This window comes from Tachysurus vachellii, chromosome 25 (assembly GCF_030014155.1).
Source record: "Tachysurus vachellii isolate PV-2020 chromosome 25, HZAU_Pvac_v1, whole genome shotgun sequence".
NCBI lineage: Eukaryota > Metazoa > Chordata > Actinopteri > Siluriformes > Bagridae > Tachysurus > Tachysurus vachellii.
Window position 1 is genome coordinate 13,069,358 of NC_083484.1, and position 19,720 is coordinate 13,089,077.

The 19,720-nt window shown below is 39.1% G+C and overlaps 2 protein-coding genes across 4 annotated transcripts in view; both read left to right on the forward strand.

The window, feature by feature from the left end:
* Positions 1–576: 576 nt before the first annotated feature.
* On the forward strand, positions 577–9,950 carry zdhhc11 (zinc finger DHHC-type containing 11). Of its 2 annotated transcripts, none has more exons than XM_060861785.1 (11): positions 577–749; positions 3,738–3,959; positions 4,272–4,450; positions 6,001–6,102; positions 6,188–6,312; positions 6,635–6,790; positions 7,583–7,698; positions 8,043–8,101; positions 8,492–8,549; positions 8,633–8,705; positions 9,624–9,950. In XM_060861785.1, the coding sequence occupies exons 2-11, from the start codon at positions 3,771–3,773 to the stop codon at positions 9,782–9,784; spliced, it is 1,218 nt and encodes a 405-aa protein (XP_060717768.1). In that variant the 5' UTR covers positions 577–749; positions 3,738–3,770; the 3' UTR covers positions 9,785–9,950. The 2 variants fall into 2 exon arrangements, with proteins under 2 accessions (XP_060717768.1, XP_060717767.1); XM_060861784.1 differs by having other exon boundaries at positions 577–732; positions 9,624–9,949.
* A 2,032-nt stretch (positions 9,951–11,982) lies between these two features.
* Positions 11,983–19,720, forward strand: part of LOC132840170 (tubulin polymerization-promoting protein) — a 21,412-nt gene continuing 13,674 nt past the window's right edge. The window contains exon 1 of one of the 2 annotated variants that reach the window (XM_060861621.1): positions 11,983–12,142. Coding sequence is in view for 1 of the 2 variants with exons in the window: in XM_060861620.1 (XP_060717603.1) it covers positions 19,051–19,079 (29 nt within the window). In the remaining variant the exon portion in view is untranslated. Of the gene's footprint in view, positions 12,143–18,948; positions 19,080–19,720 lie in introns of those variants that run through there. The other variant, XM_060861620.1, reaches the window with a different exon arrangement.

Consider the following 19,720-nt stretch of genomic DNA (forward strand, 5'->3'; position numbering starts at 1 on the left):
CAACACCTACCTGAAACCAGGTAACCTCGTAATTTATAATCTTTTATGTAAATATTTAAAAGTTAGATAATATTTACACACACCTAAGCTTTTTACTTGTAGTGCTAACAACAGGTCAGTTTTTTTTTTTTTTTTGGGCACTTTATTTTTAATTTGTGCTAACAAGACGTACTGCGCCTGCGCAAGGAAGGCTGCAACGTAATGATGGGATTTTCGGCTCTTTTCAAGGAGTCGGATCATTTGAATAAGAGCCGACTCAACAACTATTTTCTCTCCGAAACCCCACATACAGTAGTTGGAATATTTTGACTATTTCTTTTTTATACTTCCCTGTTCGTTGTATATACTGTTTAATACAATTACACCCTTACTTTTAATTAACAAAATCTCGCAAATTTGTGTTTTTTTCTTTTTCAAACAAATCCTAGTTTAATATAATTTTATTGTAATTAACAAGGTTTTGGTTTTTTTTAAGTCAATTTAGAATTATGACTGCTTTAATTTACGTTTAGATCAGATTCGTAGCAAATGGGAGTCGACTCTTCACCGAAAAGAGCCGACTCTCCCAAACGACACCTCAGTAGTATCCAAGCGATAGTGTGCCACCTGAGAAGGTAATAATCTGTATAACTTCTGTATGGGAAATTGTATGATTGTCTATGGATATAAACTGGACGACGAATGATTCATCTGAAAGTCTAAGAATGCTGATAAACATCTAAAATGACGAACGTGAGTATTTTTAACAGGTAACTTCATAATTTAGTGCTTATTAAGACAATAACATCCCACTGTAAACATTTATAAAAGTTCTCAAAACAACAGTAACATCTAACATCTAGCTATCTAACGACTAATAAAAAGTAATTAAGTGATTTTGTAGATCAGGTGAGTTCTGAATGGGTGATGAGACTATAACATGTCTGATGATGTATATCTTACGATATGTCTTTATATTTATATATATTTATAAAGACAAAGTTGTAGAGATGGAAATAGACACTAAATCACTATATAAATGAAATGTATATCACTAATCAAATGAAATATAGACTACTAGATAGATAGATAGATAGATAGATAGATAGATAGATAGATTTATAAGATTTAGAATATATAGGTATATATGTAAACATATGTACAGCATTTAATATATATATATATATATATATATATATATATATATATATATAAACAAATCTAAATAAGATTTAGAATATATATAGGTATATATGTAAACATATGTACAGCATGTAATATATAGGTATATATGCAAACGTGTACAGCATATAATATATATTATATGTAAACATGTACATCATGTAATATATAGGTATATATGCAAACGTGTACAGCATGTAATATATAGGTATATATGTAAACATGTACATCATATAATATATATAGGTATATATGTAAACATACATACAGAATGTAATATATATAGGCATATATGTAAACATATGTACAACATGTAATATATATGTAAACATACATACAGAATGTAATATATATGTAAACACATGTACAGCATGTAATATATATATAGATATATGTAAACATATGTACAGCATGTAATATATATAGGTATATATGTAAACATGTGTACAGTGATAAATATAAAGGCTATAGCAGTGCATGGATGTGTGGCCATTGTTGAAGTACAAGTAAATCTCATTGAAAAAAATGTGCAGACACTGTTGTAAAGGAACAAGAAGTAGAAGGTTATAAGGTTGTGGCATTTAAAAAAGCCAACTTTGATAAATGTCAAATAATATTTTAAAACAAAATTACTGATATAGAAAGCAGACAAAACAATATTATAGACATTAGAGAGACTAAACTAAAGAAAGAGATGAATGAATAAATAAAGACTAAACACAGGCTGGAAGTTCAAATACAGGCAGAAGACTAATAAAAGATATACTAAATATGGGTAAAAGAATAATACAGGCAAACTGTCAACACACAAGAAGAGGCAAAGCTAGCCTGACGATTTAGACAGTAACCGAAGGTGTACTAATAGAAATAAAAAAAGGGAGATAAAATACAGTATATAGGAAATAAAAACAAAACAGATCAGACCAAATTATGAAGGTAAAAATGAACATATAATTGAAAAATTGCTGATATCGCTAGGAGGTAGATGAAATAAATAAAAAAAATATTCTAAACACAAAAAGAGGTCGTTTATTGATAGGGCTTGATACAGTAGGCAGGAGACTAATAAAAGTAAAACATTATACTAAATGCAGATGAAATAGTATTAAATTTACATTAGGTCTAACTCTAATTAGATCAAATATAATTAAATACAGTTAATATGAAATATAAATATACTAATAGAAGTGAAAGGAAGAATAAACACATAGAAAACATTCAGGTAAATGACTGAGACGGGTACGCAGTGTACTAAACACCGGCCTAGGAGATTTGTGGTTGTATTTGCTAGGCAACCCAATTACTTCGCTCATTTTCCACATCGATTGGCGTAAAGAACTTCTCCCTACAGTTAAACAGGTGTCTATTTAACCAGGTTGCTTAGCTTGCTTGTACAACAAACCTGAGTTGAAATTTTCTCCGGGAAAAATCAAGTTCATAAACGTAAAGCACCCGAGATAGAGTGATCTGTTATACCTCTAAGCATTTGTACCTAGAATACAATCAGCCATATCCTGAAGCTCTGGGAAACATGTTTCTGACAGGACATGCTTCATTTTTTTCAAACCGTAAACTTTTCCTGGTTAAACAGTGCATTTGCATTTGGACTCATTTTCATATCTAGCTCACTTCACTGGCAAATGAGACTGAGTCACAACAGACACATTCTGTATTAGAGAGCTCAGACATCAGGACATAGAAGTAGAAATATGCATTGCATTGGATAAAACCGCTTAGTGACAATAACTGAATGAATTTGGGCATCTCTGCACTGGTAAAATACAATAACACATGACCAGTGCTTTATTGTTTTGTTATCAAATATGAGATTTATGTAGGAATTTAAAGTGAATAAAGGATGAGGCCTTTGAGTCTATAAGTCCTAGTCAAAGAGGCAGAGCTTCTGGACCTTTAAGTCTTAGCTATTAAGTCCCAGTATGTCTGTTTGTCTGCCAGTCCCAGTGAAGACGGTGTGACTTCTGTGCCTATTAGTTATAGTGCTAATCAGTTTTAGTGTGTTAGCATAAATACCTTTGGTTGTGTTCCTCTCAGAATCCTTGAATAAGGCATTGCCTCTGTGCCTAGAAGTGCCAGACAATAAGATAAATCTTCTGTGCTTTCAGTGCTAGTAAAGAAGGTGTCATTTATGAGCCTGTCAATTTCAGTAAAGGAGGTATGGCCTTGTTGCATTTTATCTTAAGTAAATGTGGTGGTGATGTGGTTAAGGTGTTGGACAGAAGGTTGTGAGTTCAAATCTCAGGTCTTCCAAGCTGCCACTGAGCAAGGTTCTTAGCCTCAATTGCTCAGATTGGACAGAAACTTACTACCATTTGGAAGGTTGTGAGTTTGAATCCCAGGTCCACCAATCTGCCACTACTGGCCCCCCTGAGCAAGGCCTTAACACTCAATTTCTCAGTTGTCTAAAAGTGTAAGTTGTTCTTGATAAGTGTGTCTGCAAAATGCAGAAAATGTCTAGCAATTAAGTTCCACTGTCACATTTAAAGAACGAGTTTTAATGAAAATAATAATGCAAATAACATTTCAATGTAGGCAAAGACTATTTCACTGTGTTCCAGGTCAGCTGTTTCCAGCGGCGTTTCAGACGCACCATGCCAACATGGAAAGGAAGCAGCAGCGAACTTGTCACATCGCCAGTTCACTCTAGAGTCAACGGATGGTCCTCACCACTTCATGTTCTTCAGCCAGTGGCATGGCTCATATACAGCTTCATGGCCATCGTAGGCTTTGGTGTTTATATCCCACTCCTGCCTCCACCATGGAACTACATTTCTTACGGAGTATCCTGCTCAGTTTTTGATATAGCACTTTTAGCTATTGTATTGTATTGTAATTTAGAAGATTAGTCCAAATGTGTGTAGTAAGAAAAAAAATAGAACTAGACAAATAGACAGTACACTGACTTGATTTAGTCACATGACCCAGACAAGTGATGGCTCTTTAACATAAAGCATAAAGCAGGCTGCGTCACAATGTCTAATGTTCAAGTGCTGTTTTAATTGACCATCGGTCCGTCTGAATTCACTAAATAACTTCGACTTGATCGGTTTACCTTGTGTCTAGATTTAGAACCTTAACTTAGGTCTAACCAGGTGATCGGTACAGCCTTCATCCTACACTTATTGACTCATCTGGCGGCGGTGACCACGGACCCGGCCGACTATGCCGTGCGTTCGAAGAAGGATTACTCCGTCCCTATGCCCATGTTCGACAGGAAGAAGCAACCGCATGTCATACACAATCAGCACTGCAACCTGTGTGACGTTGATGTGTATGTACAGTACAAGGCCAGTCATGGTCTCTTATGTTACTTTATTTATTTTTAATAATGTATTATTAGTTTTCAAGACGTGTCAGAGTGACACCGGTGACGCCTTGCACAACACCTTTTAAACCGTAACAGCTCCAGGAATAAGCCAGGTTACGTAAATACGTACAAATATCAAGCCCTGGAGCACTGAGGTCATGAAAATCATCTTTCATTGGCAGAGCTGTGAAAAATATACAAAGGTCTGACAGCTGAGCAAAGTTCGGTTCAGGAAGGGTTATATTGTGCCTCCGGAACATATATCCAGCGCAGTCCGTGTTCTGTTTGAGATCATCGTTAGCGCGATATCTCAAGAACGAGTGGGTGAATAGGGTTAATATGGAATTATATCATGTAATAGACAGATTATATTAAATAATTTACATTTGGGCTTGATCCAAAGATCAACAGCTTCAACAGATTCCTTCCTGTTTAAAGTGTATTCTGTGTGTCTTAGGAATTAGAAATTATTAATGAGATGTGTGGAGGCATCCCTGGTAATGCTCTTGGCCTCAAGTTCTACTAGTTTGGACTAGTAGTTTCTCGTGTTCTCATGTTTCTCGAATAATAAGCTGATTTATAGAATCAGATAATAAGCTAGCGACTAGAGTTACACCAAGATCCTTAAATGTAGCTTTATGCTTAAGCACCAGGGTGAAATTTCATGAAGTATTTCCGTTTTAGTCAAATTTATTGGAAGGAATTTAATCTTAATACAGATGTCACGGTTTTAGGGAGACAAACCTGGAGCTCCATAGAGAGTTTGTTCGCTCACGATACCGAAAATCAGACCCAAGTGTACTTATAGTTTCTTTCTCACTCACTCATCTTCTACCGCTTATCCGAACTACCTCGGGTCACGGGGAGCCTGTGCCAATCTCAGGCGTCATCGGGCATCAAGGCAGGATACACCCTGGACGGAGTGCCAACCCATCGCAGGGCACACACACACACACTCTCATTCACTCACACACTCACACACTACGGACAATTTTCCAGAGATGCCAATCAACCTACCATGCATGTCTTTGGACTGGGGGAGGAAACCGGAGTACCCGGAGGAAACCCCCGAGGCACGGGGAGAACATGCAAACTCCACACACACACAAGGCGGAGGCGGGAATCGAACCCCGACCCTGGAGGTGTGAGAGGAACGTGCTAACCACTAAGAAACCGTGCCCCCCCTTATAGTTTCTAAACTTTTAAAAAAAAAAAACAGCATGACTTGACTTGAGTTTTGTTGTAGATACCCTGGATTGAATGTGAAGTTTACAGAAGTAAACAATAGCAGCCGATCGACCGAAAGAATACAGTGTACGGTTTTATTTTTAATCTGTGGTTTTAGAATACAGCTTCCTTACACCCCTCATTGTAACGCGCGCGCAAGGCGTTAATTAGCACCTCACAGAGCGAGCACTGTATTGCTCTATTGCTGTTTTCAACTATAACTGTTGCTACAACAAAGAGAAGCCCAGCATCCTGTCTGAGTCAGCTTGTTTACTGTCTCTCTGCAGGGGATCTAAAGTGAAACACTGCGGCAGCTGCAACAAGTGCATTGCAGACTTTGACCATCATTGCAACTGGCTCAACAACTGTGTAGGAAGAAGGAACTACTGGTAAATATCCAGAACAGAAATATCCTTCTGCAAGAGAAATCATTGGAAATAAAGTTTGCGGTGTTCCTGCGCTTTCTGTCCCCAGGCTATTTTTTGTGGCCGTGCTTTCGGCTGCTTGCGGAGTGTTCCTCCTCGTCCTGGTCATCGCCTTCGTCTTCATCGAACACTTTGTGAATCCTTCCATTCTTCGTACAGCGACTGCTTTCCAAGGTGAAAACGTGAGCGATCCTTTTAAACCGTGTCTTGATCAGCACCTAGGTCTTACATCTCCCGTGCGTGTTGCGTCCCAAAATAAGAGTGAAGCAGAAGTTTTTCAGACACTGCAAACCCCAGACCCCAATAGATTTACAGTTTAGTTTAACAGATTATGTCAATCCTCCTCTCATTCACTCAATACTACTATAAACTGAAAGCCCAAGGTGTGTTATTCAAGTTTAGTTTGGCTAACGCTATTATCAGATTTAGCATTATAACGTGTTCATCATATAATGAATCGGTGATTAATTGCTACTCCTGTAATATCTCTACACAGCTGTTAACGGAAGCACGACATGGTTAGCGTTCCTGCCCGTAGCACCAGTACAGACCAGTTCTGCCAGTCTCCTCGTGTTGGCTGTCATCACTGTCATCATCGCACTCGCCTCACTCCTACTACTGTGCCACTTACTGATCTTCCACATATACCTGCGTGAGTGCACACGTCCCGGGGGTTTCAGAAACAACTGGCTCACCCGGTTTATTTGCTTAACCGAGTCAATAAATTAAATGATGTATGGATCGGTTTAGTCAATCAAGTTGTTACTTTTGCCAAAGGAAACGTATAATACTATATCTTTAATAAATTAAAAGACATTTAATAGTAAACACTGGGCTAACTAATAATACAAGCCAATATAATTTGGCAGCAAATGTTTTATGGCTTATGTGTACCACAGGTGTGTGTAGTAATCACATAAGCCGTATTTTGCCGTCAGAAAACCTTTACGTCTGACCTCTATGGCTTACCACTCTCTGCATGCTGCTGACTCTTTTTACGTTCCACTATCCATATTAGATCATGGTTACCTCATTAAAAATGATCTCCCGAGCCAATGCTTTATTACTTAGTCATGTTCCTCGATCACTGATCGCCGTATTTATACCCTATGTATATATATTGGCCCTTTTTCCCAATTCCACTTGTTTACTGTTTACTCCTCTGCTGATGCTCCAAATAGCTTCATACCATTCAAACAAAAAGAAACAATTGCTCTAAAATAGTCAGTACCCAAAGCCTAGAAAGCATGTTTATAGAAGTATAGAAACATAGAATAAAAATTGTGTTTGGACTGTAATCTCCAGAATGACTTTCTCCTAATCAGCATGCAAAAACAACTGAACGCAATGAATAGGGACAGTATTTTTGCTTTATTTATACTTATCAATTACATTTCTCTCTCTCTTGCTCTCCCTCTCTCTCTCTCTCTCTCTCTCTCTGTAGTATATAAAGGCATGAGCACCTACGAGTACATAATGAAGCAGCGGCAGTCGCAGAGCTCCAGGCAGCATGAGGAAGGAACCACACAGCCGTCTTCCTCTGACAGGACTACATCTCAGGTGACATCATTCAGCCATGTCTGAGACTTCAAGCATCATGTCTTTTTATTACTCTCATGCTCCACCTACAGGCTTTGATATCCACAGCTCACCATAGTAACGTTTTAGCTCGTCTAGAGGATCTAAAGCTCCTGGTCTTCTTTTTATATTCTGTATCAACCCAAATGTGGAGAATACAGCACATGGGAACGGGAATGAGTGATGACGGAATTAGAAAGTGCTCCGATTTACACTACTACACTACACTGCATGCAAAATAAATCATATTATATTACATAAAGTCTTCGGTATTGTGACCCTGCCCTGTATCATAAACTCAACGACTTTTACTTTTCTTCCTTCAGAACCTTGGGCCGTTCAAGATGTCTCTAAGGTGTAATGCACTGTTGTCTGGAAAATCAAGGTAGATTTCAGAGTGTTTATGAGAAAACGTCAGTTAAGTCGTCCTAAAACATGTGTTTTATGATTAAGTCCCTTCTGAGTGCATTAACGTGACTGGGTAAGATGTGAAAACTGTGTAAAAAACAGTATTGACAAGTGGAATTATGTCATAAAATATAAGAGCCAATCATGTTGCAATAGGCAAAAGTGTATATTAAATCGTTTTAATTAAAAGAAAGGCTTATATTTTCCTTTTGACTTTGCCTTTACTTTGCACTAATGCCTTCTAAAGTACTTTATTATTTCACACAAGTTACACACATGCCAGTGCTCTATAATATAAATGACCTACAATTAGATTAGCGCTGATGACTGAAATATTCCTTCAATATGTTTTTTCCCCACTCTTTAGTATCTTCAAGTACCAAGACAGAGGAGGATCAATGGTCCCAATAACCATCTGTTCTCAGGTTGATTAACATCAGTAAGACGAAAACATTTCTATTAGTATTACTGTGTACAGCTGTGGTGCTGAAACCTATTCTCACTGCAGAAGAAACCTCAGTCTGCTGATGGAGAGATTTGTACAAACTACGGTACAAATTCAGCAATGCAAGTGATACCAGGTAATATTCGTTCATCCTTTTATATATGTCGAATTGGTGGGAAGTTTTAACCCTTGTATGTTGTTCGAGTCTGTGGGACCTATATTCATAAACATCAATAGTTTTGAAAAACTTTGCTTCCTTGTAAATTTGTTGATTTTTTTTTCCACTCATAACTTGATTAAATTTGATTTTCTTTTTTTTTATTACATTTTATTAAAAAACAACAAAAAACAAGTAGCACTTTAAATAAAAATGTGATGTAATAAAGGTAAAGGGCAAATATTAACCATATATGCTGTTTATATTGCTTGTAATTGGGATGAAGTAAACATCTGTAGAGTGTTTTAACATAAAATTTTTGATTGTGTTGAATTAAAAACCAAAAAAATACAGCGGGTCGAACAGACCCACGAACACTGGCTGAGTAACAAAAATACAAACAACACACAAGGGTTAAATACATTCATCTACACAAATACGCACATTAACGAGCCTGAATGCATTACATCCAAAGACGCATCCTTAAATGTCTGGTAATGCAAAACAGAGCCAAAAGCATAGTTACAGAGAAGCTTTTGCCCTTCAAACGGTCTTTGAGGCCGATAGCTCTCAGTAATCATCCTGAGACAGACACAGGACCTCGTGGGCAGCTTGTAAAATCACAGAACAGAACAAAAAATAAATGAAAGATTCAAACCACCCGATGAACCATGAAAATTCAACATAATATTTCTGATTAATGTGCTAAAATATATTACAGAAAATAAAACAGTAAAATGAGTAAATAAAAAAAATAAATACAGGTTTTAGAACAGGGAATTCTATTGTGAATTTGAGCTGAAAAGTGATACAAGCATTAAAAAAAAAAAAATAAATAAACAACTAAAACCAAAATTTCACTTTAACGTGTCATTTCTCCTGGTGCGTTGGTTTCAGGTGCAGCTCCAAGAGATTGGATGGGAGACAGTATTAGACAGACGGAGAGAACCCCGACTGTACGAAGCGAAAACCCCTTCGCTCAGAGTCCTCTCAGCACCTCCATCGTAGACCCCACTGAGGTTCATCAGCAGCATTTACACACTGAGCCAAAGCAGTGACACTGAACTGCTCACAAGCTGCTACACCGCTGCAAGAATATTCAACTCCTCTGTGAGAAACACGGTTAAGACGCACATACGGAACGATCTGACTCACCGACTGAGCCGGTGATACTTTTAACAAGCACAGGACGTGAAAACTCTTCTATGTTTTCAGTTTTTTTTTTTTTTTTTTTTTTTATTACTAAACTTTCTTGCATGTGTTCATTCATCAGTATGTGCATTATCCCGGTCAGTATAATGATGGATCTGGAGACTATCGCAGGAAAACTGGTTAGGAGGTAAGGACACGAGTCACACACATTCATAACTAGCACCATGAAGAGTAGCCAGTCCTTCTACTGGCATTATTTAGAGAAATGAGGAGACACGTGAGAAACCCACACAGAACACGTGAAACAACACAGACAGTAACTCAAACTTGGCCTTGAACAAGGAACCCTGGATCCAGCTGCACCATCATGCTGAACAGATGCTGACTAGTGTTCACAAAATGTTTTTTTTTAATTTTTGCACACTACTGTTTAGACCTATGTTTGATAATAAATGTCGAAAAGTATTTCATAAGCCATGGCCCTGCATTCTGATCCTGACCACATGATGGTGTATTGAGTAATATTTCTGTGTTTACAGGTCATGGTTCAACAATACAGCTTTCGTATTATAAGCTGTTTCCTATAGAATTTTTCACCCTTTGCTTCTCTGTTGTTTTTCGTTGTCGTACGAAAGTCGTACCAAGTCGTATCAAATTACATAAATACATATATATATATATATATATATATATATATATATATATATATATATATATATATATATATATATATATATATATATAAAACAATGATATTCTGTACTTATGGAAATGACCACTCAGATCACCACACAGTATCTTATGGGATGCTGCAGTTCCCCCCCCTAACAGCCTCCCTTTAGTGTGTTGGGTTTATCAAAAACTGCATTATATTTACTGTATAGTGCACTATTTTAGGAGTTCTGCCATTTTTATTTGTGCTTAATGCTCTTTAGATTAATATGAAAATAGGATTAGATGCCAAAAATGTAGACATCAAATTCATTGTCTTTTTTGTTTCACGATTAGCACAGAACTAGGCCAAAGATTCATAAATGTTCCTCTTGATATCAGTATTATGTGAAGATTACATAACATTTACCCCCACCTGTCAAGGTCGGTGCAATAAAATGTACAGAAGTTCAGAATGCATCTGTATTATAAGAATATTTGACAAGGATCGACCGATAAATGAATCACAGGTTTAATATCCAGAACAATGCCAGAATAAGAATAATAATATTTTTTATGTAATAATGATGCTCTTAGTACACAGAGTAACTCACAGAGAGCAGATTTCAAACAAAGTGACTTTATATAAAGCCCAAGGTATAAAGCCCAAGCCCAACAGTTACAAACCGTGCAGCTCAAATCACAGTCAGTGATCTCACTGAAACTGGCAGGTCAATAATTAGGAAAAGACCAGGTGGCATTTCAGTAAGCCTGTGCCCACTGAAGCCACGGTAGGTTCTTGGTTGACAGAAGTGGAACCCTATGTGGTCTTCAACTGTTGTAGATCATCAACCTCAATGTTGAACGTTCAACAATCTGAGAGACTCTCTCGGTCAACTCGAACCAGTCCAGGCCATTAATTTTTATGGAAAACTCAAACCAGCCTGTATGCCACCAACAAACATGCCACAAACACGGAGATTACATTTTTTCCTATCACAATGTTTGACGTGAACTTCAACTATAGCTTGATCATGTATCTTCATGATGTTAATTATGCTCCTGCCACATTACTGGATAATTAAATGATTGCACAGGTGTAATACAAGTGTTTCTATTAAAGTGGACGGTAGGTGTATATACCAGTTTACAGTCAGTCCACCTGCCAGTGAAGCTGAAAAGCAAGACCTGTCCTGAAGGCACATGAATAGGGATAATGCACTTTTGTGTAGGGATTAGGAAAGCTTATCTGACAGAATCCTAGCTGTCCTTAACGAGTCGTTTCAAGAATCGGTTCCTTTGGACAAACCATTTAAGTGAATCAAATCGTGTCAGTTTTTTTTTATTATTTATTTATGATCGAACACGAGCTGGAACGTTGTACAACACTGGTCCAAGATGTCAGGCGAATGTACTGTACATCTTACAAAGGCGATGCGAATGGATCCTGCGAATCGATTCTCTTGGGAAAGAGTCGATCACACACAAACGGTTCGTTCTCGGACAGGGAGCGGATCAGAGCGCGAGCGCTCAGTTCAGCTGTGAGAATTGTGTCAAAAGCAGGAAATATAATAACGGAGGAGAAGTTAAGAAGAACAGCACGGAAATTACACGTAAGCTCGTGTGAATTTAACTCATGCGTTTGGTTTGAGAGAGAGAAAATATTAATGTCGATGCTGATGGAAGGAAGGAATATAATTTTAGATATTTTCCACTGTAGTGATGCAGGAATGTGGGATGAAATCTAAACATCCGGGATGTTTTTATGCATCACTGAAAGCGACAATGTTTACAAGAAGAGCCATTTTTTTACATCATTGCATGTCTTAGTGCATGTTTAGGGGAAATTATTGACTGTGTGTGTGATGTAAAGCCAAGCGCACGCGCGCGCCGACTGCAAATGTTTACCTGTAAACAACAACAACAACAACGCTGATTAAACGCCAGGTCATTTTTTTTTTCTCTGCCAAGACGCACTTATGTAACTGTTGCATCGCCTGCATGCATTTCCACACGTGTTTTTCAAACGCATTGCTCTTACTCTCATCACTTTATATAACCTTTATATAATCATGCATACTCATAAACACCATCTGTGAAATGAAATGTGCCAAAGATGAAATGAATTAAAAGGAATCGTCAAGCAACTGATTTGAGAAACATGATATCATCGGTTCCTTATGCAAGACTTGGCAATAATCACACCATTCAATAGCTAGTCTATTCCATAATGACACATTCTAGTGTTATATACAGTCAAGACTGAGAATGTATAGTATAGAGAATGATATAAAATAGTTACTAAACCTAACAGGGTACTAAAACTAGTAAAACCAGTTACAAAATAAATCCACTAACATGTAGATTTTTTTTTTTTTAAATATATAAGGTTTACGCTTTGATTCCCAGCTGGCAGCTACTGTGTCTTAACAAACCCTGCAAATAAAATGACTTGAGTCAAGTGCCCGCAGCATCACTCTGATGTACAGGGATGAAACGAAACCCACACAGAATGTGAGCACAATTAGACTCCTGACAGACTCCCACTGTTGATGGTAGAATAAAACGTTAGACATTTGCGCCACTTTGCAGCCCACGGTTCGACGCATTTATCTAACCACAATTATGGTTACACTACAGAAGGTTCTAGAAGTTTGAAACCCATGTCGGTCCACAGGGACACCCGGAAAATCCGAATGTTTGCTCCTGACAGCTGGAAGCTGAGAGAGAATCCGAGGGTCTCGGTTTCCCAAAGCAACAACAGCCATAAATAATTATTCAGGAGAATTAAATAAAAACTCATACAACAGCTCAGTTGAATTCTCAAATCCGATTGGTTCTCGAGTCTGATTCTTTAATTACAGGTTTATATGAAGATGTTTGTTCTAAAATATTATAATTTCTTTAACAATAACTTGAATCATAGGCGCTTCAAATTATAGCACTTTGTAAAAGGGTGAAGTCATTAGGACAGAGAGCTTTGTGCTTTCTCCATAACATTACAAGCAGTGAGAGAGAGCGAGAGAGAGAGAGAGAGAGAGAGAGAATATGAGAGAGAGAGAGATGCAGTGAGAGAGAGAGAGAGAGAGAGAGAATATGAGAGAGAGAGAGATGCAGTGAGAGAGAGAGAGAGAGAGAGAGAAAGAGAGAGAATATGAGAGAGAGAGATGCAGAGAGAGAGTGAGAGAGAGAGAATGACAGAGAGAATTAGAGAGAGAGAATGTAAGAGAGAATGATTGAGGGAAAGATTTGTATTTTCTGTTATAACGTATGTGATAACATTAACTTACTTATTTTACAGATGTTCCACATCAAAGGTAAAATAATTGCAATATCATTAAAAGAAAGAAAATGTCAATGTTGGCAAATTTCTGTAGTAGGAGATGAATAAATTACTCCAGACACATCACAGACAAGGATACGATCATGAGAGATCTGTAAATCACTAGTGAAGCTTCTATGCACCTGAGAAGAAGGTTGTGGGTTTAAATCCCAAGCCCTGGCACAGGGCCCATTTTGTGATCTTGAGACAACTTCTCATTCATTTGTAAGTTCCTGAGAATAAAAGTGTTTGCAAAATGAATAAATGAACCAGCAAATCAAGTCCCAGCATGCTCGTGTCATTGTGGTGGTATGTGTACGTTAGGGGAGTTGGATATACAGTAAGAGTCTCAAGACTTCCTGTACTGGTCCCTGGGGACATTCCAGGCTGTTTGGGATTAATCTTGTTAGGGCCTGAGCACCGAATGGTGCGAAGCCCTATTGTTTTTCCTCGGGAGTATTATTTTTTTTTTTTTTTTTTTTTTTTTTTTTTTTTTTTTTTTTTTTTTTTTCCCACACATTGGCCAATTGGGGTCCCTTAACATGCTCGAAAACTCTTGAAATTTGGCACACACGTCAGAGTCGCGCGACACTAGGATTGGACAAAGGTTGGAATACGGGCGTGGCAGGGGGGCTCTGTAGCGCCCCCTGTAATGCAAAAACAAACATTGGTGCACAGATCGGGCAATTATGTACGCACATGTACGAGAGTTGGTACGCATATAGATCTCATCGACCCGAACAACTTTCGCGCTCTAAACTATGAGCTCCGCCCAACAGGAAGTCGGCCATTTTGGATTGTTTTATAAGTGCATGCGGTGAACTTTTAAATACTCCTCCTAGGGAATTCATGCGATTGACATCAAACGTTGTGAACATGATGCCGAGACATTGCACTTGCTAAATTGCGAAGGGATTTTTGATATCTCGAACGGTGCTGCCATGGCGAGGCGACAAAGTTATGGCGAATTCAGAGAAACAGGAAGTGTCTAATATCTAAAGCAAAAAATGTCTTATTGGGATGACACGCGGTGTGTATGTTCGGCCAAGGATTCCGATCGCATCGATGTGCTTATTGTGAATCTCGGACATAGCGCCACCAACAGGCGCCAGGAAGTGTGTCAGTCACAACAGTTGCATGTGGTGAACTTTTAAATACTCCTCCTAGGGAATTCATGCGATTGACACCAAAAGTGGTGAACATGATGCCAAGACATTGCACTTGCTAAATTGCGAAGGGATTTTTGATATCTCGAACGGTGCTGCCATGGCGAGGCGACAAAGTTATGGCGAATTCAGAGAAACAGAAAGTGTCTAATATCTAAAGCAAAAAATGTCTTATTGTGATGACACGCGGTGTGTATGTTCGGCCAAGGATTCCGATCGCATCGATGTGCTTATTGTGAGTCCCGGGTATAGCGCCACCAACAGGCCCCAGGAAGTGTGTCAGTCACAAAGGTGGATTTTTTGTCAGCTTCATGCGGTAAACTTTTAAATACTCCTCCTAGGGGATTCATGCAATTGAGACCAGACTTGGCCACCATGACGCAGAGATATTGCAGATGCGAAATTGCGAACGGATTTTTGATATCTCAAACACTGTTGCCATGGCATCGTGTCAAAGTTTACTTTTATTTCAGGCATATTTAAGGCTTTTGGCGTGCTTGTATTAACTTCAAATTTGACACATACATCACATTTGTCGGCTGTTAAGTGTGGACAAAGAGGTCAGACAAAGGTGTGTCTCTTAAGTGGCTCACTAGCGCCCCCATTTCTCTATAATGTGGGGTTTCATTTACCTACAGTCCCCAAATGGGTCAGTAACAACATAAAATAGTCCACTGATATTTACCCACTTGATGCACTTGCCCACCGTGCATTGTTTTCTGGAAGGCACCGTATAGCGATGAACAAACGTGCGAAGGCCCGCCATCGCTGCTTGCAGCTATATTTTTTCCATTGTGATTATAAAGCAAGGAATAAATGTGTAGTTTTATACTAGATTTCTCAAATGCAGCTATAATATTGAGCGTGAAGAGTAAAGAGAAGAGGAGGTGTCTCCATTCACACCCTGGCTGTGTGGAGTCATACTTACCTCGGCTGATTAATGGCTCTTATTGTAAGGGCATTGTGGCCTGCACTTTCTCACAGAGAGAGAGAGAGAGAGAGAGTGTGAGAGGGGGGTAGAGAGAGAGACAGAGAGAGAGAGCAGAGAGAGAGAGTGTGTGTGAGAGAGAGAGACAGAGAGAGAGACAGAGAGAGAGAGAGTGAGAGGGGGTAGAGAGAGAGACAGAGAGAGAGAGCAGAGAGAGAGAGTGTGTGTGAGAGAGAGAGTGTGTGGGGGGGTGGAGAGAGAGAGACAGAGAGAGAGACAGAGAGAGAGAGAGAGAATGAGCGAGAGAGTGAGAGGGGGTAGAGAGAGAGAGCAGAGAGAGAGAGTGTGTGTGGGGGGGTAGAGAGAGAGAGCAGAGAGAGAGAGTGTGTGTGGGGGGGTAGAGAGAGAGAGACAGAGAGAGAGACAGAGAGAGAGAGTGTGTGTGAGAGAGAGAGTGTGTGTGGGGGTAGAGAGAGAGACAGAGAGAGAGAGCAGAGAGAGAGAGTGTGTGTGAGAGAGAGAGTGTGTGGGGGTAGAGAGAGAGAGAGAGAGAATGAGAGTGAGAGGGGTAGAGAGAGAGAGAGAGAGTGAGAGCGGGTAGAGAGAGAGGGAGAGAGAGAGAGAGAGAATGAGAGAGGGGTAGAGAGAGAGAGAATGATAGAGAGCAGAGAGAGAGAGAAAGAGAGTGAGAGAGAGCAGAGAGAGAGAGGGGGGATAGAGAGAGAGAGTGACAGCAAGAGAGAAGAAGAGAGAGAGTAAATATATAGCCTGTGTCTTTTCTGAACCAATGCCAAAGCAGACTCTATAGTATAGTAACAAGTCACCACAACGACAACAAGATAGTTCCTCTTACCAGCCCATAGTTGATTATTTTTCTGCATCAGCATGTCGTGCAGTGTTTTATTCGCCTTATACCACAGCGTCATGGTTTGATCAGTTTGGTCTGTTTTGTGTGTGTTGGGTTGTGATGGCATCACTATCACAGATACCAGAATGAGACACTGTATAGACTAGAGATACCTACGCCTGCTTATCTGTTTACTTCTTACATCAGCAGTTTAGCTCCACCCACGCTGTTCAGCTCCGGGTTCGTGATTAGCGGACCGATTCCTGCCGGTTGCTCGGACGGCGAGTCTCGCTGCTTCCACCGCTGCTATAAATAGTCGATGTTTTAAATAGGACAATTTATTGTGTAAGCATTCGACTGTGCAGAGCATCTCCAGAAGGCAAATGCATGTAAGCATGCACTGATGCACTGATCACCGCACAGATTCCTGACATTCTCCTGAGATCCGATCTCTCTCTCCCTGTGCCTTATCCCTCGTTCTTTCTGTGGGGAGATGGAAACCGATATCGCGTTCATTTTTGCAGCCAAATGCAGGCAAAATATCTTTATTTAATTCTGAACTTGATCTATGAAGTCTCTAAATAGGAAATAAATAACCTTTATTGAGCCAAGATAAAATAAAATACAGTAAAATCACAACAACAATAAATAAGATCTAAAAAACGACATAAAAAATACATACAAAGTATTTGGACATGGCTAAACTCAAAGTTATTTACAAGTGCCATGAATTCAACTATGAAAGGAAGCACAGGAAGTTTTAAACGTCCCTTTATGTTGTTCCAGGTTGATGAGGGATTAAGATGAAGCTTTCTTCTCAGCTCTCGGACATAAACCTGGGGAGCAATTTGAATAACCTGATAAGAGACAGTGATGTTCATTTTCTACAGAAACAATGGATGTAAATTAGGTAACATCCTATTGCGTCCATATACATATATATATATATAGTGAGTGAATGTATCCTCCGGGTACTCCGGTTTCCTCCCCCGGTCCAAAGACATGCATGGTAGGTTGATTGGCATCTCTGGAAAAATTGTCCGTAGTGTGTGATTACGTGAGTGAATGAGTGTGTGTGTGTGTGCCCTGTGATGGGTTGGCACTCTGTCCAGGGTGTATCCTGCGTTGATGCCCGATGACGCCTGAGAGGCACAGGCTCCCCGTGACCCGAGGTAGTTCGGATAAGCGGTAGAAAATGAATGAATGAATGAATGAATATATATATATATATATATATATATATATATATATATATATATATACATATATATATATCTGTCTGTCTCTCTTGGTGAAGCTTCTACTATATGAGGGAAAATTTATTTGCCATTTCTAGAAGGAGTCTTCAGTATCAGCGCTTAGTCAGAGGTAAAGCTATAAGTAAGTACGGTTTCTAGACAGAAAAAGAGGGAACTCTTTTCTTTTTGGACATTCCACGACATTATACATAAATATAAATGGATTAAAACTAAGCAGAGTTGCAATCTAAGCAGTCTTTAATTAATACAAATGGAAATAGTTAACAAATCGCTGTGGTTTAAGAGGAATAAAACACTTCTTGATTTATTCCTGTGTGTACGTATTGTCATCTGATAGTTTGCTGATTTAGTGTAATAGTAAACTGGTGGCTATAAGCGTTACTTTAATGTTAGCTACGTTAGCTTTTTTGGTCTGAAGCAAGCTAAATTTTTTTGGCTGAACTGGTCCGGATTGTTAAACGAAGTGCGTTATTTGTGACTTCTGCCCTTACGCAACCTGTGACAGTTGGTGATGTCTCTATCTGTTTGTGTGTGTGTTGTTTACACAATGGACTCACAGTGTCTTTCAGACAGAATGCTAGTTTTGTTAGCTCCTAATAAAGGTCCGTTTCTTTCTACAATGAGCCATAATGCACCAAGCTCTTCAATAGGGACGTCTTCAAGTGGGCCTTGAGGGTCCCCTTGTACATTGATTGGACTTATGGAGCTCACTTTTAGTCCATCGAGCTGTGTGTTGTAGTGATAAATGCAGATTTGAGCTCGTGAGGCAGCCGAGCCAGCCTGCAGAAGCACGAGGAGCACAAGGAGGCAGAGCGACACAACGTGAGTGAGATCGTAAGAGTACGTTCAGGTCGGAGATCCGCACAAGAAAGCTCATCGTAGCTAAACTGTGGTTTGTGACATTCTAGTTAGCTTCCTCCAGGGCTGAAACAGCAGAGAATATCTTTGGTTCCCGTTTTTCCATGGCAGTGCGGCGTCTCTGAGGTTGTGAGCGTTGCGATGTCGGGTGCTATGGGAGCCGCACTGAGGTGAGCGACGTCTTGAGTGGCTACGTTCGTAGAAAACAACATGATTCACTGCTAGTCATGTGCTCTTGTTTCCTTTGCTGGTGCCAGGTGATTTGACACTTTTATGACAATAACGCTAACAGCAATAAAGTCTGACACTTGCTTGTGTGATCAAAGTTTCAGCTGTGTGACCAATGACTGAATAGTCTTATTGACAGTGGTGTTAAATCTATGGGCTTGTTAATGACACTGAGAGCAAAAAAAAGCTTTTGAAGTTTCTTACTGTTATGATCTTAAGGAAATACTGGTAGACTAATACACACAAATGGGATTAAATAATTAAATTAGTAAGGAACATAATTGACAGCACTGCACACATCACGTAAGGCTACTGTTACCACACACAAGTGCTCTTATACCACAACGGTACTATGTATTAATGTACAACACCCTGTGTTTTTATATTGTGTACAGTTTCTACAGTTAAATGTTTACAAGACAAATTAGTTCCTGTTGTCACTTTTGACAGTAGCTACAAACTTTACCTCAACAACCTTGATTTCTCCTGAAACTTAGCGTGTTACACAGAATCCAGACACCTTTACTGACATTTCTCAATTAACGCAGACCTGTTTCTGTACAACAACTTTCTTACTTTGGAG